The following is a 12,847-nucleotide window of genomic DNA, read 5'->3' as shown; positions in this document are numbered from 1 at the left end:
AGATTTTGAACAGTTGTGTTTTCATTATCATTTGTTTCCATGAATTTTTAAAATTCTTCTTTAATTTCCTGGCTGACGCACTCATTCTTTAGTAGGATGCTCTTTAGCCTCCATGTATTTGAGTTCTTTCCAACTTTCTACTTGTGGTTGAGTTCTAGTTTTAGAACACTGTGGTCTGAAAATATGCAGGGAATGATTCCAATCTTTTGGGACCAGTTGAGACCTAATTTGTGACCCAGGATGTGATCTCTTCTGGAGAATGTTCCATGTGCACTAGAGAAGAATGTGTATTCTGTTCTTTTGGAATGGAATGTTCTAAATATATCTGTGATGTGATGTCCATCTGGTCCAGTGTGTCATTTAAAGCCTTTGTTTCCTTTTTGATCTTTTGTTTAGATGATCTTTCCATTTCATTGAGTGGGATGTTAAAGTTCCCTACTATTATCTGTCCATTTCATTGAGTGGGATGTTAAAGTTCCCTACTATTATTGTATTATTTTTGATGTGTTTCTTTGATTTCTTTTTATTAATTGGTTTATATAATTGGCTGCTCCTGTGTTAGGGGCATAGATATTTAAAATTGCCAGATCTTGTTGGATAGACCCTTTAATTCTGACATAGTGTCCTTCCTCATCTCTTATGGTCTTTGGCTTAAAATCTAATTTATCTGGTATAAGGATTGCCACCCCAGCTTTCTTTTGATGTCCATTAGCAGGATAAATTGTTTTTCATCCCCTCACTTTAAATCTGGAGGTGTTTTTGGGTCTAAAATCAGTTTCTTATAGACAGCATATCACTGGGTCTTTTTTTTTAATCCATCTGATACCCTGTGTCTTTTGATTGGGGGCACTCAACCCATTTACATTCAGGGTAGCTATTGAAAGATATGAATTTAGTGCCATCAGATTGCCTATAAGGTGACTATTATTGTATATTGTCTCTATTCCTTTCTGGTCTGTTCTGTTTAGGCTCTCTCTTTTCTTAGAGGACCCCTTTTAATATTTCCTGTAGGGCTGGCTAAGTGTTTGAAATTCTTTTACTTTTTGTTTGTCTTGGAAGCTTTTTATATCTTCTTCTATTTTCTTTTTTTTTTAAAAGATTTTATTTATTTATTTGACAGACAGAGATCACAAGTAGGCAGAGAGAGAGGAGGAAGCAGTCTCCCCACTGAGCAGAGAGTCTGATGCAGGGCTCGATCCCAGGATCCTGGGGTCATGACCTGAGCCAAAGGCAGAGGCTTTAACCTACTGAACCACCCAGTCCCCTCTCTCCTTCTATTTTCAATGACAGTGTAGTTGGATATAGTATTATTGGCTGCATATTTTTCTTGTTTAGTGATCTGAGTATATCATACCAGTCCTTTCTAGCCTGCCAGGTCTCTGAGACTTGTATGTTTTACTACTAGATGATGGGGTGTGGACCTATTTTTATTGATTTTGAAAATGGGTTCTTTTTGCCTCCTGGATTTTGATGCTTGTTCCCCTTGCCAAGTTAGGGAAATTCTTGGCTATAATTTGCTCCAATATACCTTCTGCCCCCTCTCTTTCTTCTTCTTCCAGGATCCCAGTTAATCTATATTGTTTTGTCTTTTGCTATCACTTATCTCTTGAATTCTCCCCTTGTGGTCCAGTAGTTGTTTTTTTCTCCTTTGCTCAGCTTCTTTATTCTCCATCATTCGATCTTCTATATCACTAATTTTCTCTTCTGCCTCATTTATGCTAGCAGTAAGAGCCTGCATTTTTTATTGTACCTCCTTAATAGCTTTTGTTTATTTCAACTTGATTAGATTTTAGTTATTTCCCCAGAAAGGGATTTTTATTTCTCCAGAAAGTGATTCTCTAGTATCTTCCATGCTTTTTTCAAGCCCAGCTAGCATCTTGATAATCATTATTCTGAACTCTAGTTCTGACATATAACTAATGTACATATTGATTAGGTCCCTAGCTATCGGTACTGCTCCTTGTTTTTTTTTTTTTTTTTTTTTGTGGTGAATTTTTCTGCATTGTCATTTTATCCAGATAAGAATAGATGAATGAGAGAGCAAAATACTAAAAGGGTAGCAGTGACCCCAGAAAAATATACACTAACTAAACCAGAAAAGACCTGAAACCAAGGAGACAAGAAAGGGGAGAAAGAGAAAAATATATATGTATATTAAAGTGGTGTATAGAACAGAGACACACACTTGATTTTATGTATATTTTGGTGTGTTAGAAGAAACTACCTCCCAAAATTTTAAAGAAAGAAAAACTTATATGTACAAAAATAAAGGTAAACATGATGAAGGGATCGAATATGACTGTAAAGATGAAACTTAAATAAGATTCTAAAAAGGGAATTGATAAGTTGTTTGGAAAAAGAAAAGAAAAACAAAAAGGACTATGACAGTGAAAACTTAAAAAAGATTTTTAAAAAGTATTGATAAGATAAAATAGTTTAAAAATGTTAAAATAAGGGAGTGCCTGGGTGGCTCAGTGGGTTAAAGCCTCTGCCTTCAGCTCAGGTCATGATCTAGGGTCCTGGGATTGAGCCCCACATTGGGCTCTCTGCTCGGCAGGGTGCCTGCTTCCTCCTCTCTCTCTGCCTGCCTCTCTGCCTACTGGTGATCTCTGTCTGTCAAATAAATAAATAAAACATCTTAAAAAAATAAAAATGTTATAATAGGAAAGAGGAAAATAAAAAAATAAGAAAAAAATTTAAAAAGATTTAATTTTGCAAGACTAAAGGATCATGGGGGAAAAAGCCATGAATTCTATGCATTGCTTTCCCCTAGCTGTGGAGTTTCACAGTTCTCATTGATCAGTTAAGTTGGTCTTGACTTGATGTTGTTGCTGATCTCCTCAGGGAGAGGCCTGTTGCTTTTAAATGTATTTGCCTGAGGTACAATTGCACCACCCTTGCCAGGGGCCAGGCTAAGCAGTCTTCTTGGTTTTGTGCTCGGGAGCTTTTGTTCCCTGAACTCTTTCGTAGAGCTCTGGAGAATGGGGATGAAAATGGAAGCCTCCCAGTCTCCAGCCCAGAGGAGGCAAGAGCTTGGGGCCCCACTCCTCAGAGAAAAGAGGTCAATCACTCCCAGTCTCCCTGGTCTCCAGCTGTGCTCCGAGCTCACCTGGCCTGTGACCAATTGTTTCTATTTCTGGTGCACAGCCCCATTTGGAGTCTCCAAACCTAGCAGATTCCTGCCTCACTCCTGTGCTGCTCCTCCCTGGAATTCTCCCTGGGGAGGAAGATGAGTCTCCCGGGTTCTTCCACTCATGGGGTCCTTGTTTGAAGAGCAGTGGCCTGGCTGTGACATGGATCATGGCGTAAGGTAACCCTGAACTGAGAGCTCACTCCTTGGCTCTCTCTTTGCAGCCGGCTTCCCACTCTGATACCTGGGAGCTCTGCTACTCAGACACCCCTGGTCTTTTTGTTACCCTGCAGGTCCTGAGACCACACTGTTTCCACAAGGGCTCCACATCCTGCATAGCCTCTGGAGTGACGTCCCACAGTGGAGGAGACCTCTAAAAGTTCCAATTTTGTGCTCCACTGCTCTCTCACTTCCCTGGAGCTGGCCCCTCCCCTGAGGTCTATCTTTCTGTCACTTTGGATTCACTTCTCTGTGCGTCCCACTTTCTGCAGTCAAATGCTCTACCACTGAGCTATACCCCCGCGTCCCACTTTCTGGAAAGTGGTCAATTTTTTGTTCCTAGAATTGCTGCTCTTCCTCTCTTCTCTTTCCTCTTTGGTTTGTAGCTGTTCAAAATGTTTTGGTAACTATCTAGATGAGCTCCTGGGATATGATGATATTTGGGCCTCCTACTGTCCACCATCTTGCTCCTTTCTCTATTTTATTTATTTTTATTAAAAAAAAGTTTTATGTATTTTTTGTGTGTGTGAGAGAGAGTCACACTTGTGAGTGAATGGGGGTGGGGGAATAGGGGCAGATGGAGAGGGAGAACTAGACTCCCCACTGGCTTGATCCCAGGATCTGGAGATCAAGACTTAAGCAGAAGGCAGATGCTTAACAGACTGAACCACCTAGGTGCCCCTTATACCTGTTACTTTTGAAGCAAATGAAAATAAGGCTGCCCTGTCCCTTAGGTGAAGAGCATGCCCCAGGAAACAAAGTTTAGTAACTTCACATCTAGGAACTAAATGACTAAAGTCCCATACATTGCTATTTCCAAATCACATACACTGCTGTTCTAGAGTCACATGCAATAACATTCATACAGCCTGTAATAAAAATAACTATATAACTATACCAGTAATAAAAATAACTATAAATACTTGATTCCTGTGCATTTCCCACAGAGACGTAGGTCACATGGACTTGTGTGGAGGACGGAGAAGGGTTTAGTTGGTTTAGGTGAAATTCAACAGTGTCAGGTTCACCTGGACTCAGGTGATAGAGCTTGCATTCTGTCCACTCAATACCTGGCACTTAGCAGGTGCTTAGTTAGCATTTGCTGGTTGGTTGATGGAAAAAAATTGTCCTTTTCAGTCCTACTGAACAGAGGAGCCCTTTTACAATCAAAGGCTGATTTAGCCCAAGGTGACCAACAAGAAGTCTCAGCCTAGAGGTTGGCAGTGACAAGAGGGACAGGTTGAGAGGGACTTAAGCTACTGAGTGACCCGGAAGCTAGTGGACGCTGACACATGGAAGGGGTTGAGCTGGCCTGGCCAGGTGACAGATGGGGCCAAGAGTTCTGTAGAGCCACCTAACCAGCCCTGTTCTCCATGGATGCTGTCTGGTGCTTTCAGGCCTTGTGACTGTGATACCCCTCTCTGTTGGATCATGAACTGGGCTGGCATCTCAGAGGTGAGATGCTCAAACTTGGATGTTGTAGGTGGAAAGGATAGGAGGCAGGTCCAGGTCAGAAGAGTGTTGTCTGGAAAACACAGGTGTTGGTGGGCACTCAACACTCTCAGTGGTAAGCAGGGATACAGGAGACTCGAGGCCAAGTTGGTCCCTGAGCTCAGAAGAGGTCAGCAAATGGAACTCAACTCAGTTGAGGTGAGATTCCAGAGCTACTCAAAAGAGTCAGGCCCAATCCATGCCAGCTTCCTTGGATGGATGTCCAGCTTGAGAATGTCCCTGTCACTTCCCAGTGGGGTAGGGCTACATCCTTGAGCTGTTGTCCTAGCCTGGGCCAGCTTGGTGTCCAAGGCCCACAGTGTTTCCTTCTTCCCTTCCAGAGAACACAGAGGAAGGATGTAAGAAGTTCACCCTGAGACCCAGGCATAGAGAGGTTCATGGTTTCTCCTGGTGGTACTCAGCTTTGGCCCTGGCAGAAGGGCAGGGTCTGAGAGACAGGTGTAGGTAAGCAGGAGCTGGAAAGAACTTTGCATAGTGTTGGGGCAAAGGGGTGGAGGATGAAGAAGAGGAAGCAGAAAATAGCAGAATTGTGTAATTGACCTTGTAAGAACAGATTTGATGCCAGGGAATGAAGGTCAATGAATAAACAAGAAACCAGCCCTTCACATTCAGTTAAGAGACATTTATTTGATGGCTGACATTCAGGTAAGACACATTTATTCGATTGCTGTTGCCTTCCCTGCCACCCTTTCCAGTGTGATTCTGGATCAGCTCTAGAGCAAATGGTCTGGCTCCTGTAAGTAGGGGCTTTTCATGGTTTTCTTTATCCAAGGCAGGAAAGGTGAGATTTTGGTGTAGACCCGGGGTGGTGTCCCATCATTTTGTCCATAGGACACAATGCCCTGGGCCACATTGTTACACACGAGAGGGCCTCCAGAGTCCCCCTGTGGACAGAGATAGGGAAGGAATGAATCAGTTCTCCTGCTGCCCCCATTCTCCCCAGCCCCTCTGAGAAGACTGCCTTGTGTGAACCCCATAGGAGATGGGAGGACAGGACAGGGCTGGACCTTGTCAGTGCTTCACTTCACTGGCAGCTCCCTCTCCTTCCCTGGGTCCCAGGTCCTGTGCTGAAGGACTGCATGCTGCACTCTCCTGTTTAGATACCCAGAAGCCGGTGGGCAGGGCTGGCACTCAGCTAGAGGCCAAGCCTGGTAACCCAGGTGGGGACCAGCTCTGAGGTGCCACCTGGTTTTCACTCCTGCATGCCCAAGGAGCAGAGGTTTCTAGCATTGGTGGCCCGACATGGGGAAGAGTGCGGCAAATTCAACCTGTAGGAGCTCCCATTTGAATACATCCTACACCCTCAGCAGGCTCGCAGAGGGTCTGGGTGCCCCTATCTCTGGCTGTTCCCCCTCCTTTCCTCATGAGAAAGATCACTGCTTGGGTCTCCAGATCCCAGGTCTTCCCCAAACACCCCTGTCCCTAGACCCATGCTAAGCAGACACCCAATCTCACCTGAAAGGAAGACTTCTTTTCCTTTGGGTTCCCCACGCACAGCTCAATGGTGCGGTCGTAATGCTTGGGATAGCGGGATTTGCACTTGCCATCGTCCTGCACTTCCAGCCTCACCTCCTGCAGAGTGTCTGGGTACCTGCCTATCTTGGCCATCTTCCCCCAGCCAGCCACAGTGCACACCTGTCTTGGCCTCACCCGGTTCTTGTCCCTGGGCAGGCGGAGGGGCTTCACAGCTACAGTCTTCTTGGCCTCTCTCTCCAGCTGTTGGGAAGAGGCAAGAGAGTCCAGCTCAGCTAGTGGCCTCAGGGCCTGGATGCCCCGATGAGGCTGCACTGTCTTCTCTCTGCCCTGAGCTAGGGACATTGGCCAGGAAGCCAGGATGGAAGGAGGGAGGGGACGGGTTCCAGTGGGAGGAAGAACCAGTGTGGACCCAGGAAAACAAGGGCAGCAAAGAGGTTTCCTTACCAGCAGTAACATGATGTCGTTGGAGTAGTTCTTGGGATCATAGTCTGGGTGAGGGATGGCTGTTTTCACGGGGATGACCTGCTGGGTCGTCTCTGGTTTCATGATGTTGTGGGCCCCCAGGGTGACCTGGATGGAGCTACACAGAGGGCAGAGTGGGGTGTGGGGGTGTGGAATCACAGGATATATCTCAGGGGCTGTGAAGGGCAGGTGGCAGTTGGGGTGGGCAGCACTGGAGTTGATGGGGTAAGTGAGGCAACAGGAGATTCCCAGGTTTGAGCTGTCTGTGCCTTCTGCTTCTCCGTGGCTGAGGTAGGATTCTGGAGCCATAGATGACTGGGGTCAGTTACCCAGAGAAACATGTGAATGAGATGAGATTGCATTCTGATGCCAAAGCAGGTCCCAGCTCTTCTCTTACTCCAGCAATGCACCTGGTTTCAGCCTCCCCTCTCCCCACCACCTACCTGACCTCCCTCACCCCCTTTCAGGTGTCCCCCGGCTCATGCATTCCTCAGAGCGCCGAGGGCAGAAGGCAGGGCTCCATGCCAGGGTTTTCAGGGTGGTACAGGCTCATAGTTGCTCCTTACCTCCCATAGCAGTGAGCGGCCGTCAGCACGAACTTCTTGTGTACCAGGAACCCACCACACTTTCTCCCCTCATTCTGATTCTTGATACTAAGATATGCCATGTAAGGCCGGGAATGGGGCTTGGCCTCATGTCCCCCGATGATCTCTCCTAAGGGAAAATTCTGTTCTGTTCCTGTGTACCCACTGAATGCACCGGGCCGGCACAGCCCGAATTTGGGAGGGGCCTCCACTCCCTCCCCTGGGAGTGGGAAAAAGACTGTGTCTCGGTCTGTGTGTGAATCTTTCTTCTACACATGATCAGAGAGGACCATACCCATCGTAGGGACAGAGACATCCTAGGGGATCCTGAGCAGTCCCTCTCTTGACTTTGCTTTGTTTCTAGCGAGTTTCTAAGGCCCTCATCATCCTGTGTTTAGGGCCTAAGTTTAGTTATATAGGTATTGTCTCACAAGGCCTGTTTCCATGGGACATGTAGTAAATACCTAGGTAAGTGTTGTTTGGCTGCGTGAGGGCAAGCCTCCCCAGGGAGCCTCCAGATGAAGGCTGATAGGGCCAGTGCTGCTAGGATTCTGGAAAGCAGAGACGTTTATGTCTGCCAAGGTCCTGTTTGAAAAAGGGGAGCCGCTAACAGCCTGGGAAGAAAAGCAGAGTTGGAGAGAAGGATGAGGAGCCTTGGGATAGAGCCAAGGTAACAGCAGTCTTCTGGGGACCATGGTCCATCCCACAGTGGGGTCTGCTGAGCCTGGGTTTCTCTCCCAAGCAGATGCTGAGGGAAGTACCTGGCTCATCCTACAGGGAAGCCAGGTCTGCTCTGTCCTCTACAGGGGGATTTATGATGTTCTCTTTTCCAGTTTCTCACCCTCTGCTATGTACTTCTAGGAAATCTCCATTTCCAGATGGCAAAGGCAGAGCCTGGGGAGGGGACAGTACCCACTGGCTCTTCTAGAAACCAGTCTTCTGCTCTGTCGTTTCTGCTGGTGGCTTACCCAGCACCCTACTTGAGAGTGGGAGGCAAGATGACAACAGGGTACAGAATGTTCCTGGTGGATAGGTGGATCAGGGGTGTGCAGAAGGGCCAGGAGGGCTATGCCCACTGTGGGAGGGGGTTGGGCCTTGGGGCAGGTGGTCACTTACCTGCCTGGGCCCCAGAAGGCAGGTGAAAGGCCAGCAGGAGCAGGAGCAGGAGTGGCTGCATCTTTCCCAGGAGACTGCCCAGGTCGGGGCTACTGGTGCTTCCTCTGTGCTTTTAGCTCCCAGGAAAGGAAGGGGGTGCAGATGGGCTCACTGACATTGAACTCCTCTCTGGTTTGTGGTGCTTCATCCTAGAAGGCTTTCTATGACAGCCTCCCTGCCCCCACCCCTCTCTCTGATGACGTTCTTGGGGTGGTTGTGTGAGAATTTTGCTGTGACCACATCAGAACCCACACAAGTTGACTCAGAACAGACCACTTGTTCCAGCCCAGAACAGGACAGCGAGTGTACAAGGTGGGGACTGGAGGATGTGGTATCAGCCTGGAGGGTTTCTAGAGCCCAGAAACCTGAGTCCCCAGTGATAGGGCCACCACTGCCTCAGCTCCGTGCTGAGTCCATCAGGATGATTTCTTTAGCAGCTGTGTATTTAGGCTCCTTATCTGAATGATCCAACATACCAGAGATGTGTCTCCGTCCCTCAGAGAGCATGTCCGGTGGAGGAGACAGAAATAGCAACAACCAGGGTTCAGCATGGTCAGGGCCATGGTAAGGGAGGCATAAGACAGTAAGAGAGCGTGACCACTATTTACTAAATTCATAGGGCAACCCCTTCATCAGCCTGGCTTCTTTTCTAGGGATTTTAACATCTGTTTTAAAATTACAAATGCTCAGAGTCATAGAGTCCACGTCTTTTGTCAATGCTTTTACAAATGCCTTGCATTTGACACTTAGCTTATGTTAATGAACCATCTTGACCCTAGACATCGAATCCACTGGTTGACTGAAGCCTAGGTCATTCCTCCTTTGGGTAGACTGGACTCAGTCCTGTCTAAACCACCTAAAACACATGAACTAAACCTGGGGAAAGGTTGGTTCCCAAAAGAAGTTCCAGTTACTAGATTGCCAGTACCATGTCAAGTGGGAAATTACACCGGGCAAGCAAAGACCAAGAGTTGTCCTTTTAGCATTCTCTGGCCTCTGCCCAGAGAGCCACACTTCTGAGACAGCAGGTTTGTCACATAATAGACTCAACTTTTACTAAGCAAACTGCTGTTGATCTCACTGTCATTGGATGTGAGGGGCCATTTTTCTAAAAAGCTAAGCTCAGTTCTGTTTAAAGAACAGCTAAATATCTCTAAGTAGGTAGAGTCTGGTGATACAAGTTTCCATCTCTACATTTTCTGTCCTTTACAGTTTTTCTGTGAGGAAATTATCTATCAGAATATGTAATTCTGGTGTAAATATCCTCCTTCTCAAATCAAGTATATTTATCAAACCTCTAATTTTTTGAAACTAGCTTGCCCAGTTGTGGACATTTAAAAAAAAAAGGTATCTTTCTGATTATAGTGGTAATACATGTCCATTGAGAAAATTTGGAAAGTAGGAAGGAAAAATGATATTTATTTGCCTATCTCCTACAAACAGTTATCTAAGCAATATATTTATTTTTAAAAAGATTTATTTATTTATGAGAGCGAGCGAGCGAGCGAGCGAGAGAGAGTGAGCAACCAAGCAGGGGGAGAAGCAGATGGGGAGGGAGAAAGAATCCCAAGCAGTCTCCAAGCTAAGCATGGAGCCCATGGTGGGACTTGATCCTAAGGCCCCAAGGTTACAACTTGAGCTGAAACTAAGAGTCCAGTGCTCAGCCAACTGAGCAACCCATGAGTCCCAGCAATGCATTTTAAACGTTTTTTGTTTGTTTGTTTGTTTTAATTTGACAGAGAGAGATCACAAGTAGGCAGAGAAGCGGGGAGGGGGGAGGCAGGCTCCCTGCTGAGCAGGGAGCCCGATGTGGGGCTCCATCCCAGGACCCTGAGACCATGACCTGAGCTGAAGGCAGAGACTTAACCCACTGAGCCACCCAGGCAACTCCAGCAACGCATTTTAAATACCTGGAATCATACTGTACATACAACATAGTTTTGTTTTATCTTCACTTTATCCCATAATTGAAGTGTTTTTGTCATGCCATTAATGACTATTAATTTCTCTTTCCTAGTTATTAAAAATTTAGCAAGCAGTTATTTTCTAAAATTGTTGGGACATTTCAAAAACAATTTAAGCAAAGAGAAAATTAAAATTACCTGATTTCCTTTTATAAAAAGATTTATTTCATTTTTATTTTAGAGAGAGAGCAGAGGGGAGGGGCAGAGGGAGAGGGAAAGAGACTCCATGCTGTGTGCGAGCTGTATGGGGCCTGATCTCACAACCCTCAGGTCACTACCTGAGCCAAAACCAAGAATCCAATGTTTAACTGACTGTGCCACCCAAGTGCCCCTACAATTATCTGATTTCTGGGGCGCCTGGGTGGCTCAATTAGTTAAGGTGGCTTAATGTCAGCCAGGGTCTTGATCTCAAGGTTGTGAGTTTAAGCCCCACATTGGGCTCCACTCTGGGTGTGGAACCTACTAAAAAAATGATTTCTCATCATTCATTGACAGTCATCTTTAATGACTTGAAGTGTGATCTAAAATATTTTTCTCTCATATATATCTGCATTTATTAAAATTAAAAGAGGATTATATTAAACATAAGGCTATGGCCCACATAACAATTGAGGTGAATTTCACATAACTCACAATTCATTAAAGTGTACAGCCCAGTGGCATTTTGTACATTCCAAGTGTTGTGGGACTACCCCCTCTTTCTAGTTACAAATCTTTTTCATTACACCAGGACATCCATCCATTCCATCCACAACTTAATGGGTACTTAATAACTTTCACTTCTCCATTCCCCAACCCTGCTCTGTCCACTGGCAACCAGTAATCTTATTTCTATTCCATGGATTTGCATTCTGAATATTTTATATAAAAGGATCATGAGATATGTGGCCTGTTGTATCGGCTTCTATACAAGGGTTCCTATTTCCTGCACATCCTTGTTGTTGTTGTTTTTTTAAGATTCTATTTATTTATTTGACAAACAGAGATCACAAGTAGGCAGTGAGGCAGGCAGAGAGAGAGAGAGAGGGGGAAGCAGGCTCCCTGCTCAGCAGAGAGACCGATGTGGGGCTGGATCCCAGGACCCTGAGATCATGACCTGAGCTGAAGGCAGAGGCTTTAACCCACTGAGCCACCCAGGTGCCCCTGCACATCCTTGTTAATACTTGTTATTTTTCATTTTTTTATTATAGCCATTCTAGTGTGTGGAGAGGTATCTTATGGTTTTGATTTATAGTTCTTTAATGACTAATTATGTTTAACATCTTTTTAAAATTTTTTAAAAGATTTTATTTATTTGACAGAGATCACAAGTAGGCAGAGAGGCAGGCAGAGAGGGAGGAAGGGAAGCAGGCTCCTGGCTGAGCAGAGATCCCAATGCGAGGCTTGATCCCAGGACCCTAGGATCATGACCTGAGCGGAAGACAGAGGCTTTAACCCACGGAGCCACCCAGGCACCCCTATGTTTAACATTTTTACCTATGTTTGCTGGTCATTTGTATCTCTTCTTTGGAGGAATGTCAATTCAAGTCCTTTGCCCATTTCTTGATTGAGTTGTTTGTCTTTTTTTTTTTTAAAGATTTTATTTGTGTCTTCTTCAATTTCTTTCATGAGTGTTCTGTAGTTCCTCGAGTACAGATCCTTTACCTTTTTAGTTAGGTTTATTCCCAGGTATCTTATGGTTCTTGGTGCTATAGTAAATGGAATCGATTCTCTAATTTCCCTTTCTGTATTTTCATTGTTAGTGTATAAGAAAGCCACTGATTTCTGCACATTGACTTTGTATCCTGCCACGTTGCTGAATTGCTGTATGAGTTCTAGTAGTTTGGGGGTGGAGTCTTTTGGGTTTTCCATATAAAGAATCATGTCATCTGCGAAGAGAGAGAGTTTGACTTCTTCATTACCAATTTGGATACCTTTTATTTCTCTCTGTTATCTGATTGCTGTTGCTAGGACTTCTAATACTATGTTGAACAAGAGTGGTGAAAGTGGGCATCCTTGTCTTGTTCCTGATCTCAATGGGAAGGCTGCAAGCTTTTTCCCATTGAGGATGATATTTGCTGTGGGTCTTTCATAGATAGATTTGATGAGGTTCAGGAATGTTCCCTCTATCCCTATACTTTGAAGCGTAATAGATGGAAGACCATTCCATGCTCTTGGATCGGAAGAATAAACATTGTTAAAATGTCTATACTGCCTAGAGAAATCTATACTTTTAATGCCATTCCGATCAAAATTCCACCGGCATTCTTCAAAGAGCTGGAGCAAATAATCCTAAAATTTGTATGGAATCAGAAGAGACCCCGAATCGCTAAGGAAATGTTGAAAAACAAAAATAAAGCTGGCGG

The 12,847-nt window shown here is 45.1% G+C and overlaps 1 protein-coding gene across 1 annotated transcript; it reads right to left on the bottom strand.

The window, feature by feature from the left end:
* Positions 1–5,468: 5,468 nt before the first annotated feature.
* On the bottom strand, positions 5,469–8,671 carry LOC122893137 (granzyme B-like). Its single transcript, XM_044229975.1, has 5 exons — positions 8,500–8,671; positions 7,366–7,513; positions 6,782–6,917; positions 6,317–6,577; positions 5,469–5,745 (listed from the first exon to the last, which is right to left on the bottom strand). Exons 1-5 carry the CDS (start codon positions 8,558–8,560, stop codon positions 5,575–5,577), a joined length of 777 nt encoding a protein of 258 aa, XP_044085910.1. The 5' UTR covers positions 8,561–8,671; the 3' UTR covers positions 5,469–5,574.
* Positions 8,672–12,847: the final 4,176 nt, after the last annotated feature.

Source organism: Neovison vison, chromosome 13 (genome assembly GCF_020171115.1).
Source record: "Neovison vison isolate M4711 chromosome 13, ASM_NN_V1, whole genome shotgun sequence".
NCBI classification, from domain to species: Eukaryota; Metazoa; Chordata; class Mammalia; order Carnivora; family Mustelidae; genus Neogale; species Neogale vison.
The sequence above is the reverse complement of the archived record's forward strand: the minus strand, read 5'-3'. Positions and strand labels throughout refer to the sequence as shown.